Source organism: Dryobates pubescens, chromosome 15 (genome assembly GCF_014839835.1).
Source record: "Dryobates pubescens isolate bDryPub1 chromosome 15, bDryPub1.pri, whole genome shotgun sequence".
In the NCBI taxonomy this organism is placed as follows: domain Eukaryota; kingdom Metazoa; phylum Chordata; class Aves; order Piciformes; family Picidae; genus Dryobates; species Dryobates pubescens.
The window spans coordinates 24,493,751-24,508,925 of record NC_071626.1 but is presented as its reverse complement, the minus strand read 5'-3'; the positions used below and the strand labels follow the sequence as shown (position 1 = coordinate 24,508,925).

The 15,175-nt window shown below is 53.9% G+C and overlaps 2 protein-coding genes across 2 annotated transcripts in view; one reads left to right on the top strand and one right to left on the bottom strand.

Annotated features, from left to right (window-relative positions):
- BCL2L13 (BCL2 like 13) overlaps positions 1-2,460 on the top strand; it is a 57,993-nt gene extending 55,533 nt beyond the window's left edge. Inside the window, exon 7 of the mRNA XM_054167825.1 lies at positions 1,529-2,460. Within this exon, the coding sequence (XP_054023800.1) occupies positions 1,529-2,341 (813 nt within the window). The 3' untranslated portion in view covers positions 2,342-2,460. The remainder of the gene's footprint in view (positions 1-1,528) is intronic.
- Positions 2,461-8,802: 6,342 nt separating this feature from the next.
- Positions 8,803-14,254, bottom strand: BID (BH3 interacting domain death agonist). Its single transcript, XM_009905467.2, has 4 exons — positions 14,044-14,254; positions 12,115-12,260; positions 10,656-10,859; positions 8,803-9,411 (listed from the first exon to the last, which is right to left on the bottom strand). The coding sequence occupies exons 1-4, from the start codon at positions 14,252-14,254 to the stop codon at positions 9,400-9,402; spliced, it is 573 nt and encodes a 190-aa protein (XP_009903769.1). The 3' UTR covers positions 8,803-9,399.
- Positions 14,255-15,175: the final 921 nt, after the last annotated feature.

Sequence of the window (15,175 nt, the reverse complement as noted above, 5' to 3'; positions counted from 1 at the left end):
CCTTGCAGATAGCAACTAAGTGGCAATTTGGAATTGCCAAAGCTGAAGTGCTTTTCCCTTCTGTTGTCTAAGCAGATTAGCATCGATTTGCTGCTGCTGGCAGCAGCCTGAGCAGGTGCAGCTGCTGGCCTCGCACGACATCGCCGTGGGACCGAGTGGGCACTGATCAGGAGTGGAAGCAACTCAGCAAAATAAAGAATGCCTTTGGGTTTGGCTTGGCTCAGTTCCAGGCACAGACCCCTGCATCAATCTGTACAAAGCTGTGGAACAAGCGAGGAGGTCTCTTGGAATGGGAAGCCATCAATAGCATAGTGGAGCAGAACCAAACCACAAATGCACAGGTGTTGGAAAGGGTTCTTAAAGAGGGGGAGAACTGCTTGGAGTGCTGTGGGAGAACTGCTTGGAGTGCTGTAGGAGAACTACTGCATGCAGAAGGGAGCAGGGAAAAAGAGAACAGATGCATGTTATGGAAGGGCACCAGCAGGGACCCCTTCCAGGTTGCTCAAGGCCCAGTCCCACCCGGCCTTGAACACTTCCAGGGAGGGAACATCCACAGCTTCCTTGGGCAACCTGCTCCAGCATCTCACCACCCTCACTCTAAAGAATTCCTTCCTAATATTTAAACTAAATCTGCCCTTCTTCAGCTTACAGCCTGTCAGCTGGTGCATGCTCGAGCTGATGTGTGCCAGGGGCAGAGGGGGAGCAGAGAAAAGCATCCCACTGCTCTGTGTGGGGCTCAGCCTGGCTCTCTCCTAATGCCCTTCTTACAACGGTTCCAGCTCAAGCTGTTTGTTTAAGACAAGACAGGCCAAGCCCTTTGTTTGTCTCAGACAAGGATGTCTACAGAGCCTTCCTAGACTAAGTAAAACCAAGCCAAGCCTGTCAGCATCTTTGGATGTCCCTGCTTGGTGTTTTGTTTTAACTGAAGTTGTGGGGCCAAAGTTCTGCAGCTGGTCTGGGAAAGTGAGGTTAAGAACAGCTCTATTTGTTAGTAAGGTCCTAAGGTTACTGTAGGCTACAATAGTAGGATACAATACTGTAGGATACAAAGTGGAAACACAAGCTTCAGAAAGCACTGACAATGTAAGGAGGCAAGAGGAACACCCTTAGGTGGAAGGGGACAAGCAATACAGAGCACTGGCACCAGGGCAGTGTTACTCAGCCGGACTCAGGTGCTTGTGTTTGGTTTCTTTTCCTTTGTTTGGTTTCAGGCTTTGGTATCTCCTTCTCCAGTTACTAATTCCCACGTGGTTTGTGTTGGTGATGTGCTCACTGGTGCAGTCATGTCAGGGCAGAAAAGAGCTCCCAGCAAAGCTCTGCTAAGTGGTTCTGTTCTCTGGAGCTGGCAGTGGAGTGGCTGGGTTTTGTAATCTCTGGTGCAATGTAGGTCAGACACCTGCTCCTCCTGCAGAGACCTCTCACCTTTCTTCCAGCCCTGCAAAGTTTCCAGGTGTCCTGTTCCGTCCCCTACAGGGGAGGTAATGCTGGAACCATTGCTCACCTGTTGTGTCCTCCTTTTCCTTCACAGGGGACAGTCTTCACTTTGGAATCTGAAGAGGAAGAGTACCCTGGGCTCATTGCAGAGGACAGTAATGACATCTATATCCTGACCAGTGACAACTCGGGACAGGTGAGCCCCCCCGAGTCCCCCACGGTGACCACGTCGTGGCAGTCGGAGAGCCTGCCCGTCTCCCTGTCAGCAAGTCAGAGCTGGCACACAGAGAGCCTGCCAGTCTCCCTGGGACCCGAGTCCTGGCAGCAGGTGGCCATGGATCCTGAGGAAGTCAAAAGCCTGGACAGCAACGGAGGGGCTGAAGAAAGGAGCGAGAACAACTCTTCCAACTCTGATATTGTTCATGTGGAGAAGGAAGAGATACCAGAGGGGATTGAGGAAGCAGTGGTGTCTGCTGTCGCCGCAGAGACCATGCAGGCAGCCTTTCCAGAAACCCTAACTTCCCTACAGGAAGGGAAGGCTCCAGCTGAAAGTGCTGCTGCTGGAAGAGCACAGCCCTCGGCTCCGCCGCCTGCCAAACAGCAGGAGAAGGGCAAGGTGGCCGAGGAGCTCCTTCGAGCCGAAATCCCCGCACTGAGTAAACCTGCCCCAAAGCTGGCCCCTGCAGAGGAAAAGGCTGCTCCAGAGCCTGAGAAAATACTGCTGCCAGGGGGAACAAAGGTGGGGAGAGAGGGCCGCTTGGAGGAAGAGGCAGAGAAGCCCCCCGCGGCGGAGGAGAAGCCGCTGCTGCTGGCGGAGGGGAAGTCGATCCTGCTGTACGGCGGCGCCGCCGCCGTCGCCATCCTGGCCGTAGCCGTGGGAGTAGCGCTGGCGCTCAGGAAAAAGTAACGGAGCCCTCTGGGGAGGAGCAGGGGGGAGAGGGGAGAGAGCACAACCCGACTTTTGTAGCTGTGTTACCCAAAGGCTGAGCTGCCTGCTGTTGAGTGGACGTTTGAGTCATTCCTGGCGGTGGGTGAGGGGGTCCCGCGGCCTCCCGCTCCGGGCAGCGGTGTCTCAGCCGGGCTGGGGCGGGGCCGGGGCGGGGCTGGGGCGGGGCCGGGGCGGGGCCTTGGGGCTTCCCTTCCTGAGCACCGCCCAGGGCTGCTTTTTTTTAAAAAAACATTGGAAAAAACCTACATCTGCAGATTGAAGAACTCAAGTGCAGGTGCTGAAGGGGTGCTCATACTCTAGAAACTGGAAGAGAGAACCCCCAGGGGAAGGGGAGAGCCAGCTGCCGCCAGCCCCTGGAGCCTGACCGCTGCCGCAGCTGTGCTGTCCTGTCCCCGGCGTGCCCCTGGCTCTCCCTAGCCACCGTTAGCCAACCTGAGTCGTGTAGCGAGAGGCTGGGCTCCCTCTTGTCTCTGCCTCCTCTCAGGTACAGCACTGCTCCTCGTAACCTTGCAGGTTCCTCCTAAGCCCCCGTGGGAGAGTGCTTTATTCTTACCTCTTTGCTCACACTGGTTCTGGCCCCTTACCTGTACTTGAGCCCCATCCTGTAAAGATGCTGCCTCTCTATAGCTGTATTATCTCTGAGCATCCTGGTGTTCCTGGGGGAGGGGTGCAGGACAGTGCTTTGGCTGCCTGGGAGGGTGGGAGAGCCTCTGCTATTTGCTGGTTTGAGAATCCATTTGCTCCGCTCCTGCCTGCCCACTTTACTGCCAGCCTGGAGCTACCAGAGGTGCAAAACCCATGCTGCACATGGGGCCGTTCCCAGCAGGACTCTGATGCCTGGGCTGTAGTCAGCAAAGATACAGCAAGCAGTGTAGAAGTGAGGCCAGTGCCTCCTCTGCAGTTCCAGGGTTCAAAGCTATGCTGTCCTGTGTCACCCTGCGGTCTGCATTGTCTTTGCCAGGCTCAGCACAGAGCAGATTTGGTCCTAACCTGGTCGTGACTGTGACAGAATGCCAGATCCATAAAGCAATGGATTCAAGTAACTGAGCAAAGCAGCATCTCCTGTCTGCCTGTTCCTGCCCTGCAGCGTTCAGTGACTCTCAGTCTCTCATCAGCTCCATTTGCAGGTTCACAAATGAGGAGAAAGTTCCTTTGGCAAAAACTAAATCCCCGTTCCCGCGGTCGCGGCGCTTCAACCCACAGCAGCTGCCTGGGCTCCCCGCACGAGCAGCCTCCTCCTGCGTGTCTGAGGCTGTCCTCATCCCTGCTGCTGCTCTGTGGGCAAGGCCTGTGGGCTTCCCAGGCACGGCTGCTCTGCGAGGTCGTGCTGGCACCGTGGCGTAGCGCTGAGGGAGGCCGGTGGATGGGAACCTGGGCTAATGTAAACAGGGCACTGGGAAGCTTACTCTCCATAAGGCACAGGGACAAGGTCCTTGATCTCTGGATAACCTTGTCTGGAGTACAGCTCCTCATGAGCCTTTTTTGCTCAAGTGAGCTGAGAAGGAAGAGACACTTACCATAGTCTTTATTTTAGGATACTCTGGCTACTTTTTCCTATCCCACCCCTGTCCCAGGATGCTGGGAAGTCTGAACCTGGCAGGCAGAGGAATTCTTTTGTTTAAGTCCTTCTGAGAGTGGCTTTTTTGAGAGCACTGCCTGGATTTTTGGGCTGTGTGAAGTTGAGTATTAAGAGAAAGGATTGCTCTGTATGTGCTGCTGCTGGGGACTGAACTCAGGTGCTCTGCACTGGGCTGCTGCATTTTCCATGAACAAAAGGTAGCAGGTTGGCCTTAACAGAAACTCTACACCATGTTACAAAACGGAGTTGGCTTCTGCTGCCACCTCTTGGGAGCACTGCTGGTACTCCCTTTGCTGTGCACCTGCAAGGCCGGGACCTCCTCACACGCTGGCCCTTCCGCTGTCTGCCCTCCCACCGCCGCAGCTCTGGCCCCTCACAGGCGCTTCCGTCACGTGGAGAGGAGAGGTGTCCTTGCTCCTTTGGTCACCAGTGTGCACAGATGTTTCCAGTTCTGCTTCATTTCTCGTGCTGCAGCAGGGTTTATCAACAAGTGACAGGCTGGGAGGGTACCCAGTTGGTTCTCTGGGGCAAGGGCTGCTCTACTGCCCAGTAAGCCAGCACAGGCTTGCCTCTCACTGCTTCGCTGGTGACGCCAGGTACCAGCCCCGTGGGAGAAGGGCTGTTCTTAACCTGACCTCCATCCTCTCCTTACTGATGATGATGGTGCACCTACATGTGGCACATAGCCCATCTGTAGCCACAGAGTGAGTTACACAGCAGCACCCACCTGCACCCTAAAGCAGAGCTGGATTCTGTGGCCACTGTGGCTCACTTGTGCACAAACTAGGGGCCAGGCTGTTGTTACTTTAGCTCTTCTCTGGCCATAGTGGAGTGTGGGAGAGAGATACAGGACAAAACATGAAATGCACGCTGTCCTGGGAAGCAGTCACCAGGGTCTTGGCACAAGGAGCCCCATGGGGCATTAAATACAAATGATCTTCTGTCACACACAGCAGTGAGAGGGTGGCAGCAGTAGCAACTTTGTTTTGTTAAGCATTTTTGTGGTGGGGCAAAAGCCTTGAGTATCTATCTCCTGTCTTGCTCCATTCAGTGGAGCATCAGCTGGACCCTGGGTTGTGCTTGCTTGGTCCTTTCTTTCTATCCTTTCCATGGTAGGGTCTTACAGAGTTGACAAGTCAGCAGGCATCTGTAACCCCCTCCCCAGCCCCTGCTATCATGTTTAGAAAGTTTATTGTATGCAGTGCTTTCCTCTGGGAACACTCCACTGGTTCCTGGCCTCCATTGGCTTATGGACTTGAACTTGACTGCAGTCAGAGCTGGGATAGGCCCTGTGGAAGTCACCAAAGGGTGGGCAAGCTCAGGCTGACAGTGTTCCTACAGCCTGGAGTGCCAGGCTGCTTCCTCTAGGTGTGAATTAGAAAAGGGAAAGGTTTGGGTTTTTTTTTCTCCCCTCTCTTCAAGTGTATGATAACAAATCCTAACCTGCAGGGTCTAACTGCCCTGAACCATGTGGTGCAGCCTCTCTTCAGTGGCTTTCTTGCAGCTGGAAGAGGAAGGGCAGGAGCTAGATCCTGAACTAGTGTGAGGTGTCCCTGCCCATGGCAGGAGGGGTTGGAACTAGATCCTTGAGGTCCCTTCCAACCCTGACACTTCTATGATTCTGTGTAGTCACAAAAGGGCAAATAGAGCTACTCTCACTTGTGTTGCTTATCCCCTTCCCAGAAGTGCCTCAATATCTGTCCTCGAGTGGCCTGTACCTTAACACAGTATCTACCTTTGATCCATCCTTTCTTCACTTTACCCTTGTCTGCAACTGAGATGCTCAAACAGCAGAGGACTGGGGCTAGACAAGTGTTAAATCCTTCAGGAACTGCAGCAGGTGGCTTGCTAAGTAAGGAAAGCTGTGAAGGAAAAGGCTTTCAGGTGCAACTTAGATTTCAGCTGTGTTTAACTAAGCTGTGCTCACCTGGGCAGTGTGGCTGAGAGCTGGCCAAGGGCTTTCTTCATTCCTAGGGAGCAAAAGCTGAAACTCAGAAGCCCTCTGCTGCATGGAGAGGGAGAAGTCCCTGTACTCTCGGCCTCCAGCCTCCTAAGACCCTGCAGCTGTGGGGCTGTAGTTGGCACAGCAGTGCCAAGCTGCTCAGCTAGGGCAAAACAGGAACCTTCCTGGGCAGAGGCAGCTTGGGAGTTGGTTGTTGGTGGGCTAGGTGGATGCTGAGTAGGGGTTCTCAGGGTGATAGATACTGCCAAAAGATACTGAAAGTAAGTTAGATCTGAAATAGTAGATTGTGGGCCAAACAAGCTGGAGCCACAAAGCACCACTCCTGCAGCCTTTTGTGCATGCAGAAGTGAACCACAGAGCAGCTGCCAGCACAGAGCCAGAGGATGAAGTGGCTGTTTAGTCTCACCTGGTCTCCAAGTGTCACACCTGGTTTTGGTCACCAGTTCAACTTGTGGCTGGAGGTGAGGTGCCTGTTGTGCTGCCTGCAGTTGGTGGCTTTTTTCCTAGTCTGCTTTCTGGAGAGCAAGTTGCAGGAACCCATCCTCGCTGTTTGTGAGGGCTTGCTCTTTTCCATGCTGGGCTGGGAGAGCAAGTTACAGGAACCCATCCTCGCTGTTTGTGAGGGCTTGCTCTTTTCCATGCTGGGCTGGGAGAGCAAGTTACAGGAACCCATCCTTGCTGTTTGTGAGGGCTTGCTCCTTTCCATGCTGGGCTGGGAGAGCAAGTTACAGGAACCCATCCTCGCTGTTTGTGAGGGCTTGCTCTTTTCCATGCTGGGCTGGGAGAGCAGTGCTCAGGCATCTGCAGCTGAAGGGCCAGGTGAAAGCTGTCGTGCTGAGTGCTCTCACACAGGGCAAGTTCTGTTTCTTTCCTTTTCACAAAGGTCACAGCTAGGCTAAGACTTTAGTCTGCATTTTTAAACGTAAGCAATGCTTTCTAACCAGAACAAATGAAAAACTTCATTAGTCCTCAACAAGCCAGGCTCTGAAGCTTGGTGGGGTTGGTCATGCTAAAGATGACAGTTGAGAAAATCATCCAAGGTCCTAAACCTTCCCTGTGTTGATTTCAGCTGCAGAGGTGAGACAGCACCAGCAAAGCCCGAGGAAGCAAACAGCTAGAGGTGCTTCAGGCTCTCTATCACTGAACAGAGCACACTCCTGCTGCAAAGCTGACTGTAACTGCTAGATGCTTTTCCTGTGAAATGGGGGTAGGGGGAGGGGTGAACACGGTCCCAGCTGCCAGCAGGCACAGACACATACCATAGGAGTAGTGTCTACTCCAGGTTCCACAACAGGAGAAAGTCTTTCCCAGTGCAACATGGAGAGGTGAGACACATCCTCTCCTAGACCTGCTGCAGGCAGAAGCTGTGCATGACTTTAATTTGGCTTGGTCTGCTTAATTTCAGCTCTAGGAAGGTTACAAAAGCAGTATTGCTTTGACTCTCTGTATGCATCTGTGCTTCCCAGTGCAGGCTCTGTGTTGCCATTTAAAAAGCCAAGGGGGGGGATATAAAATAAAAGCCACCACTACTTGACTCCAGCAGAGCCTGGTCTCGTGGTCTGCAGGGGCTGCTCTGGGCAACAGTGTGCTGTTTGCAGCTGCTGCAGGGAAAGCTCCTGCAAGTGTACTTGGCTGGGGAAGGAGAGCTGCAGCAGTTTGGCAGGGGTCAGCTGTAGTGTTAGCAGTACATATCCAGAAGCACCACTACACAACACTGCTCAGATCCATCTCCCTAAGTTGAACGACTTCATCACTTTCCTACTTAGAGCTGACCCTCTCTCAGTCTCTGAGGTAGGCTGACTTGCTTCCTCCAAGCTAGAGGTCTATGGTTATGCTGTAGAAGCGGGGGAGCTACAGTTAGCTTCCAGTGGAAGCTGCTTTTGATCTCCCTGCAGTATCTGCAGGGGAGGGAAGGAACCCTTGATTTGGATAGAACAAGCTGCAGAGGATGCATCTTACTGCTGTATCTTTAGGGGGTCCCATCCCCATTTTGAACTTGCATTCTAAGCTTTCATTCAAGTGCAAAGCTAAAACCCACTCAGACCAAAAGAATGCCACTTGGTTTGCTGAGCAGCAAAGGCTAATGGGACTGACTCTGAAGCAGGCACAACAGGGGATATCTTCTGCTAGGCTTCCAGTGGGTGTAAGCAGGTAGTGACAGAGTGCAGGGACTTTGGAGTGTGTTCTCAAGAGGCTTGCCTGGGGGAAGAGCCCCTGCCTGCTCCTCAAGTCACCCATTACCCAAGGAACTGGTCAGGTACAGCCCTCTTGGGGAAAACTATAAAGCTTCTCGTGCCATTTGGGTCATAAAGATGTTTCTACCTTTCAAAAGAAAGTTCTTTCCAGTGTCATTGTTCTCCATTCAGTTGAAGTCAAGGGGTATGTACATTCTTCCCTCTGCTACTGGGACACTGCTGTAAGACCATGCCCCCAGGTTGCACTTTAATAAATGGTACAGTTTTCAAAATCCAGCTGTAGACTCTCTGCTTCCCCCCCCGTGCTCCCCCCTACCTTCTTCTAGTGCAGACACCAGGGAGTGGCAAAGGAAGGCCAGAGCTGTGTTGCCATCAGAACTGACAGTTTTATTTAAGTTAAAAACCCCACAAAATATTTACATCCTTGTGAAACTTCTGAAGCAGCTGCACCACAGGGGAAGCCTCTGCCACCTCCAGAGTGTTCACAGGTATGGATCAACCAACCCCAGCCAGCTGTTGTTCAACCTGAGATGGATCGGCAAGAGATGCCAGGTGTTCAACCTGAGCCTCTTTAGAGCAAGATACTCTAAAGCTGGAAAGTTTTTTCCTCAAGCATATCCAGGTTGTGGTCCCTAAAAGAATTTGGCCTATACCTACTCTAACCTCTCCTTTACAGTTTCTTTATCAGTTTTATTTTTCAAGCACAGGATTATGGCAACTGATACTGAAGCGTCTGTACCTCAGCCTCCCCTGGCTCCTTGAACACTCTTCCCTCTTGTTGCTCTCTCCTCTTTATCACAGACCTGATTTTCCCCCTCCCCACCTTTGTGACCTGTGTTGTCAGCCACCCATTCTACAGCCTGAGGCCTTCCTGGGAACAGTAAACACTTGGCATGGCTCAGCTGCAGCACCAGGAGCAGGGCTGGGAAGAGAATAACTAAAGCAAAATGCTAGGGCTGATTAGGGAAAAGAAAGAAAAACACCCAAACAGAGGGCAGGCTCTGAGCCCTCAGCACTGTCTCTGGGGGCACAAGCCAGGGTCTGCACTGTCTGCTACTGAAGGAAAAAAAAGGGTAAGCACTACTTGGGGTACTGGGCAGAGCTGGCAAGCAGCTCACACTACCATCACTGCTGTGCTAGTCATCAAAGGCCTATCTATGAAGCTCTCCCTTCCCTTTCACAGCTGTATCTCAGAAGTTAAGAACACAAAAAGTCATTTCATACATCCAAGGAAAGCAGAAAGTCTTCAGGCATCCACATTCTCCACCCGGGCCGGAGCTCAGTCACGCAGCTGGACAGAGAGAAACAGAGCCGGCATTAAGAGCTGCGGAGCCACCCCCCGGCGGCTCCCGGGGAGGCTGAGCAGCAGCAGCAGCTGAACCCTGCCGCAACTCTGCCACCTGCTGTGCTGCGCCGCCGCGGCCGCCCCTTGGCCCCCGCCTGCCGCTGCTACAGCCAGGGAGCTGGCACCAGGGGAACAGCACGGAACAGCCCCTGCAGGGCTGTGAGCTCTGCCCCTCCCGGTGGCAGTGCACCGGGAGGGGTGAAGGACCTGCCCTCCCTGCACCATCTGCTGTGGCAGCGCTCAGGCAGCGAGGGCCACTCTTACCTTACACCAGGGACTGGTCTCTGTGGGAACTCAGTGCCCTAGTGCTGAGTGCCTCTTCAAGTGACACTGTGCCTTGCTGCCTGGCAGGGAACAGGGGTGCTCTGCAAGGCATCTGCCCAGTCTCCTGCCACAGGGTGAGCTGAGCCTCTCTGCAGGGTGCTGCCAGTGCTGTCTGTGGCACAGCTCCAGCACAGGCACAGAGCCACAGCACCCCACCACTAGGTCACCACTGTTCCACGGGGCCACAGCCCTGACCACTCAAGCTTGTTCCTGAGAGGTATCTAAGTGTATCTGTGTGTGCATCCTCTCCCCTCTCCTGACACGTTATTGAAGGTGCAGCCAAACACCACCACAGCCTCTGCCCTGGCTTGACTGCTAGCTCTTTAGTCTCCCCAACTGTGCTGCAGCTCCAGAGAACAAGAACAGAGCCACCACTTCCCTTGGACCATTTCTTATGGTTCCTCTGCTGGTGCTGCTTTGCAGGGGGGCAATACCTTTCCCCTTTCGGTTCTGTCAGGTTCTGGGGAGCTCAGGAAGACAAAAGCAGAGACCTCAGGCACGAGACATTTGGGAAGACAGAGCTGTCAGAGCTCTGGTCAGGCTTTCTTCTCTGAGGGCATGATTAAACCAAGTCCTATCAACACAGCTCCCTGAAGAGACTGCAGGGAGGAGAGAAGCAATCACATCTTTCTCTGCCCTGCAGAGGAAATGCACTGTTCACTGGCTGCTGAGAGAGTGGGACAAGCAGAAGCTGTGGCGTGTCCTCCCTCACACTTCCCTCACTCAGCACACCAACCTCCAGAGCTCCACAGGAACTGACATTCCCAGCAGAGCACTCCAGGGAAACCAGCTGAGCACAGGCAGCTCAGAGCCAGGCCCATCAAGAGCTGCTCGTGGCTCTCCCTGAGGTGTGTGATGGCACTCACCAGCCTGGCGATGTAGTTGTGGAGCTGCTGGTTGATGTAGTTAACCGTGGCGCTGAAGGCACGCTGCAGAAGGGAGGGCATAGTGTTGGCAATCTTCTTGGTTAAGAGCATGGCCAGCACCAGCATGACCTTCTCCCGCTCCAGGTCTGAGGGCATGGCTTGCACAAGCCCCTCCACCGCCTCCGACATGAGCTGGGTTATCTCCTGCAGGGAAAGGAGGGAGGGTCCCAGTGCAGCAGATGAAGGTTAGACAACAGATCTGAAGGCCCTAAGCTTAACTGGGTGGAGTGTTTGTCCTTAGGATCTTTGGTGTCTGCTGCTCATCACGTGGGTACAACTTGAACAGTGTTAGCAGGGGCTTGGAGTGTGCTTGTCACTGCCCAGACAGCAAGCTGTGAGACCCTTTGGAAGTGCTGAGACTCCTTAGCTCACAGACTGGCCGTGCTGGGAGTAGCCTGGATGGGTGATCAGCTGGGAAGGCTTTTCTAGGAGGCATCTCCACCTCTGCTGCAGTTGCTCTCCCACCTATAGATGTGATACACCTAACATGCTGCACTGCTCTGCAAGGGTAGTACTTTGAGGTCTTTTGTGTTAGAGATCCTTTTTCTGCAAGGATTGGATGCACATCTGGATCAAGAGCCACAGGTTGCTTCCACAAAGCCTTTTTAGTTTGGCCTTCAGGAGAGCAAGACAAGGAGAGTTGGGAATGGTCAGACTTTGCTGGAACCACTGTGTGCAGGTGATAAATCCCAGCAGAGAAAAGTAACTCCTAACAAAACCCCCACACAAACCAACCACAACCAAAACCAAACCAACAAAACAGAAACCACCCCACAAAGCACAAGAAAGGATGGTTTGAAGTCATTCAGTCCCAAAGAAGGTAAACCCCCAAGTCAAAGACAGCACTAGTCTGCAGAGCACAGGAAACTTCAGCCCAGGCAGAGACAGCCAAACAAGCCAGAAGGCCACAGCTGTCCTGAAGGCCAAACTAAAAAGGCCTTGTGGAAGCAACCCGTGCTTGTCTCTTCAGTGACAAGCACACTCCAAGGCCCTGCTAACACTGCTCAAGCTGTACCCTCGTGGTGAGCAGCAGGCACGCAGGCCCTGACACCACAGATCCTAAGGACAAATGCTAAGCCCTAACCATTCAGCTGATTTTCAAAGATGAGCCACTGGGCCAACAAAACCCCTCTGAAAAGCAGTCCTCCACCATGCCTCAGTTTCACCCCCTGCAGAAAGGTAAGGCCAAGGAACTCTGTCTGCAGGCCAACAGCTGCTGCAGCAGCATCACATCCAAGGAACCTCCCAAGGTAAGGGTCTGGGCTGGATTCTAAGGTGGCGATAATTAGAGGGGTAAACTCGTGAAGACAGGGAGAGCTGCAAGCTTGCTGCTTCAAAGTCACAGCAGCAAAGATGCACAAGATTTAAGAGAGGAGCTGGCAGGCTGCTTCCCACTCACCTCTGCAGACAGGTTCTCGTTCAGGAAGTGCTGCACCAGGTCGTTCACGACCCTCGCTTTGATCTCCCGGTCGAAGCGGTCGCCGATGGCTGCCAGCTGGGCAGCAATGAGCCGGATGACCTCCTCATTGACCTCATGGTCCAGCACTGCAACACAGCATGGTCAGGCAGCAGGCAGACTAGGGCCAGTGCAGGTAAGCTGACCCATCCCAGCAACCTCCTGCCCACCCCCAGTCACAGTGCATTCATGACAGCTGTGTGCACTCAACAAATATCATAGAAGCATTCGGCCTGAAGAGACCCTCAGGATCACCAAGTCCAACCCAGAGCCCTACTCTACAAGGGTCACCCTTAAACCATAGCCCCAGGCACCACAGCCAAAACACCTTCAAACACAGCCAGGCTTGGGGACTCCACCACCTCCCTGGGCAGCACATTCCAATCCCTGACCACTCTTGATGGGAACAAATTCTTCCTACTGCCCAGTCTAACCCTGCCCTGCTGCAGCTTGAGGCTGTTCCCTCTTGTTCTGTCACTAATTACCTGGGAGAAGAGACCAGCACCAACCTCTCCACAACCTCCTTGCAGGTAGCTGTAGACAGCCAGGAGGTCTCCCCTCAGCCTCCTCTGTTTCCCACTAACCATCCCCAGCTCCTTCAGTCACTCTCCATCAGATTTCTTCTCCAGGCCCTTCCCAGCTTCCTTGCCCTGCTCTGCCCTGGCTCCAGCACCTCCACATCTCTCTTGCATTGAGGTGCCCAAAACCAGACAAACCACTCAAGGTGTGGCCTCCCCAGAGCTGAGTCCCAGGGCTCAATCCCCTCCCTGCTCCTGCTGGCCACAGCATTGCTGATCCCAGCCAGGATGCCTTTGGCTTGCTTGGCTGCCTGGGCACACTGCTGGCTCCTGTTCAGCCATTTGCCAATTAGAACCCCTGGGTCCCTTGCTGCTAGACAGAGGCAGTGTCCAAGCAGGAGCTTTTATTTTGGGCAAAGTGAAGCCACATCCTGACCAACATGCACTACAGAGGAGGTCATAGCATCTCCAGCCAAAATCTTTACATGACAGCTAGAGTCAACAGCCTGCCGAGGCAGGGGAAGCCAGAGAGTGTGCACCACCTTCAAGTGGCTACTGTCAGAACCTGTCTCTCAAGCACCACCTAAACCACAGCATCTGAGAATTGTAGCATGGTTTGGATTGGAAGGGATCTTGAAAGGTGAGCAGGGTTATCTTCAACTCCAGCAGGTAGCTCAGAGCCCCATGCAACCTGACACTGAAGGCTTCCAAGGAGGAGGCATCTGACACCTCTCTGGGCAAGCTGTGCCAGTGCTTCCTTACCCTCACTGTAAACATGTCCTCCCTCTGCCTAGTCTGAATCGACCCCTTTTAGTTTAAAACCATTGCTCCTTGTCCTGTCTCCTTCTGGCAAAGGCTCCATTGCCAGCTGGGGCATGAGACCTGTGCAGATTTGTAGGAGGGGACACTATTCACTGCAGCCTCCCTCACCCTGCTCAGGTTGAGGTCAGCGTGCCAGCTAACACATCCTTGGCAAGGGACAACAGCAGAGGGCTACAGCATCAGGAGTGGCTCCTGCTGGTTGAGGAGCAGTTGAGGCCACACCAACTGGTACAGCACAAAAGGTGATGCCAAGTTCCAGAGCAAGAGCTGTTTCAAACTCTTAGGCTGAGGAACACTGTGAAGCCCAACTGCTTGATGTCCCACGCTGGACAGCTGCCAGCAGCAGCAGCTTTTGGCCCTTGTCTGACATGCTGCAGAAACCCCCCTGGGTGACAAGCGCTCTAGAGCCCCACAGGGACAGCCAAGCATCAGCTCTCTCATCCCAACCAACAGCTCCTCTGAAACAGAGCAGCAGCAGAGGTGGGGAAAGGGGGCAGCAAACCCCCTGCAGGATGGAGAAGAGAGCACTCACCAGCCTCCCCGTTCTGCATGTGGCCGCTCCGGTTGCCATCGGTCTGCAGTTCCACCTCCTCATCCTCGTAGCAGCTGCCCCTCAGGGCAGAAACCATCCCCTGGCTTTGCAGGCACTGCAGCTGCTCCCTGAACTTGCAGTCTGGGGATGCCTCCAGGAAGGTGTAGAGCAGCACATGCTCCATCTGGACAGATCCATTGATCTGAAACATCAAGAAAATCGCTGGTGAGCCCGTGCCTGGGAAAGGCCTCACTCAGGAGCTCTACACATCAGCTGCTTCCCAACCCTGAGCACATTGCTCTGGCTTCCAGTGGTGGAAGAGGCACCTCACCCTCTCCCCTCATTTGCAGCTGTGGCAATGACAGAAGCTCTGATCAGAGCTCCTCATAGAATCCTAAGGGTTGGAAAGAACCTCTGGAGAGGATCTATTCTGATCCCCCTGCTAATGCATTATGCCTGTGTCAGCTTGCACAGGAATGCATCCAGGCAGGGGCTCCAGGGAAGGAGACTCCACAGCCTCTCTGGGCAGCCTGTTCCAGTGCCCCACCACCCTCACAGCAAAGAAGTTTCTCCTTAAGTTCAAGTGTATTTGCTGACCCTTGCCCTGTCGCTGGGCACCACTAAGAAGAGCCAAACCCCATCCTTGTGGCCTCCACCCTTTGGGTATTTGTATGCATTGACAGGATCCCCTCTCAGTCTTCTCTTTTCCAGGCTAAAGAGTCCCAGGTGTCTCAGCCTCTCCTTGAAAGAGAGGTGCTCCAGTCCCCTCATCATGCTCATGGCCCTCTCCTGGGCCACTCCCTCCAATAGTTGCTTGTCCCTCCCTGGTAAGCCCAGAACTGGACACAATACTCCAGGTGTGGCCTCACCAGGGCAGAGGGGCAGGAGAACATCCCTCAGCCTGCTGGCCACACTCTTTGTAACGCACCCCAGAACACCATTGGCCTTCTTGGCCCCAAGGACACATTGTTGGCTCATGGTGAACTTGGCCACCAGCACTCCAAGCTCCTTCTCCTCAGAGCTGCTTTCCAGCAGGTCAGCTGCTACCCTGTGCTGGTGCCTGGGGTTATACCTCCCCAGGTGCAGGACTCTACACTTGCCCTTGTTGAACTTCAAGAGGCTCCCCTCTGGC

What these genes read in the sequence shown, in the direction of transcription:
- BID (XM_009905467.2), bottom strand. Translation starts at nt 14,254, where the DNA reads ATGTTTCAGATCAATGGATCTGTCCAGATGGAGCATGTGCTGCTCTAC. An exon ending in CATGCAGAACGGGGAGGCTG is followed by an intron (nt 12,261 to 14,043) that starts GTGAGTGCTCTC and finishes GCTGTGTTGCAG; the next exon opens with TGCTGGACCATGAGGTCAAT. An exon ending in ACGAGAACCTGTCTGCAGAG is followed by an intron (nt 10,860 to 12,114) that starts GTGAGTGGGAAG and finishes CTTTCCCTGCAG; the next exon opens with GAGATAACCCAGCTCATGTC.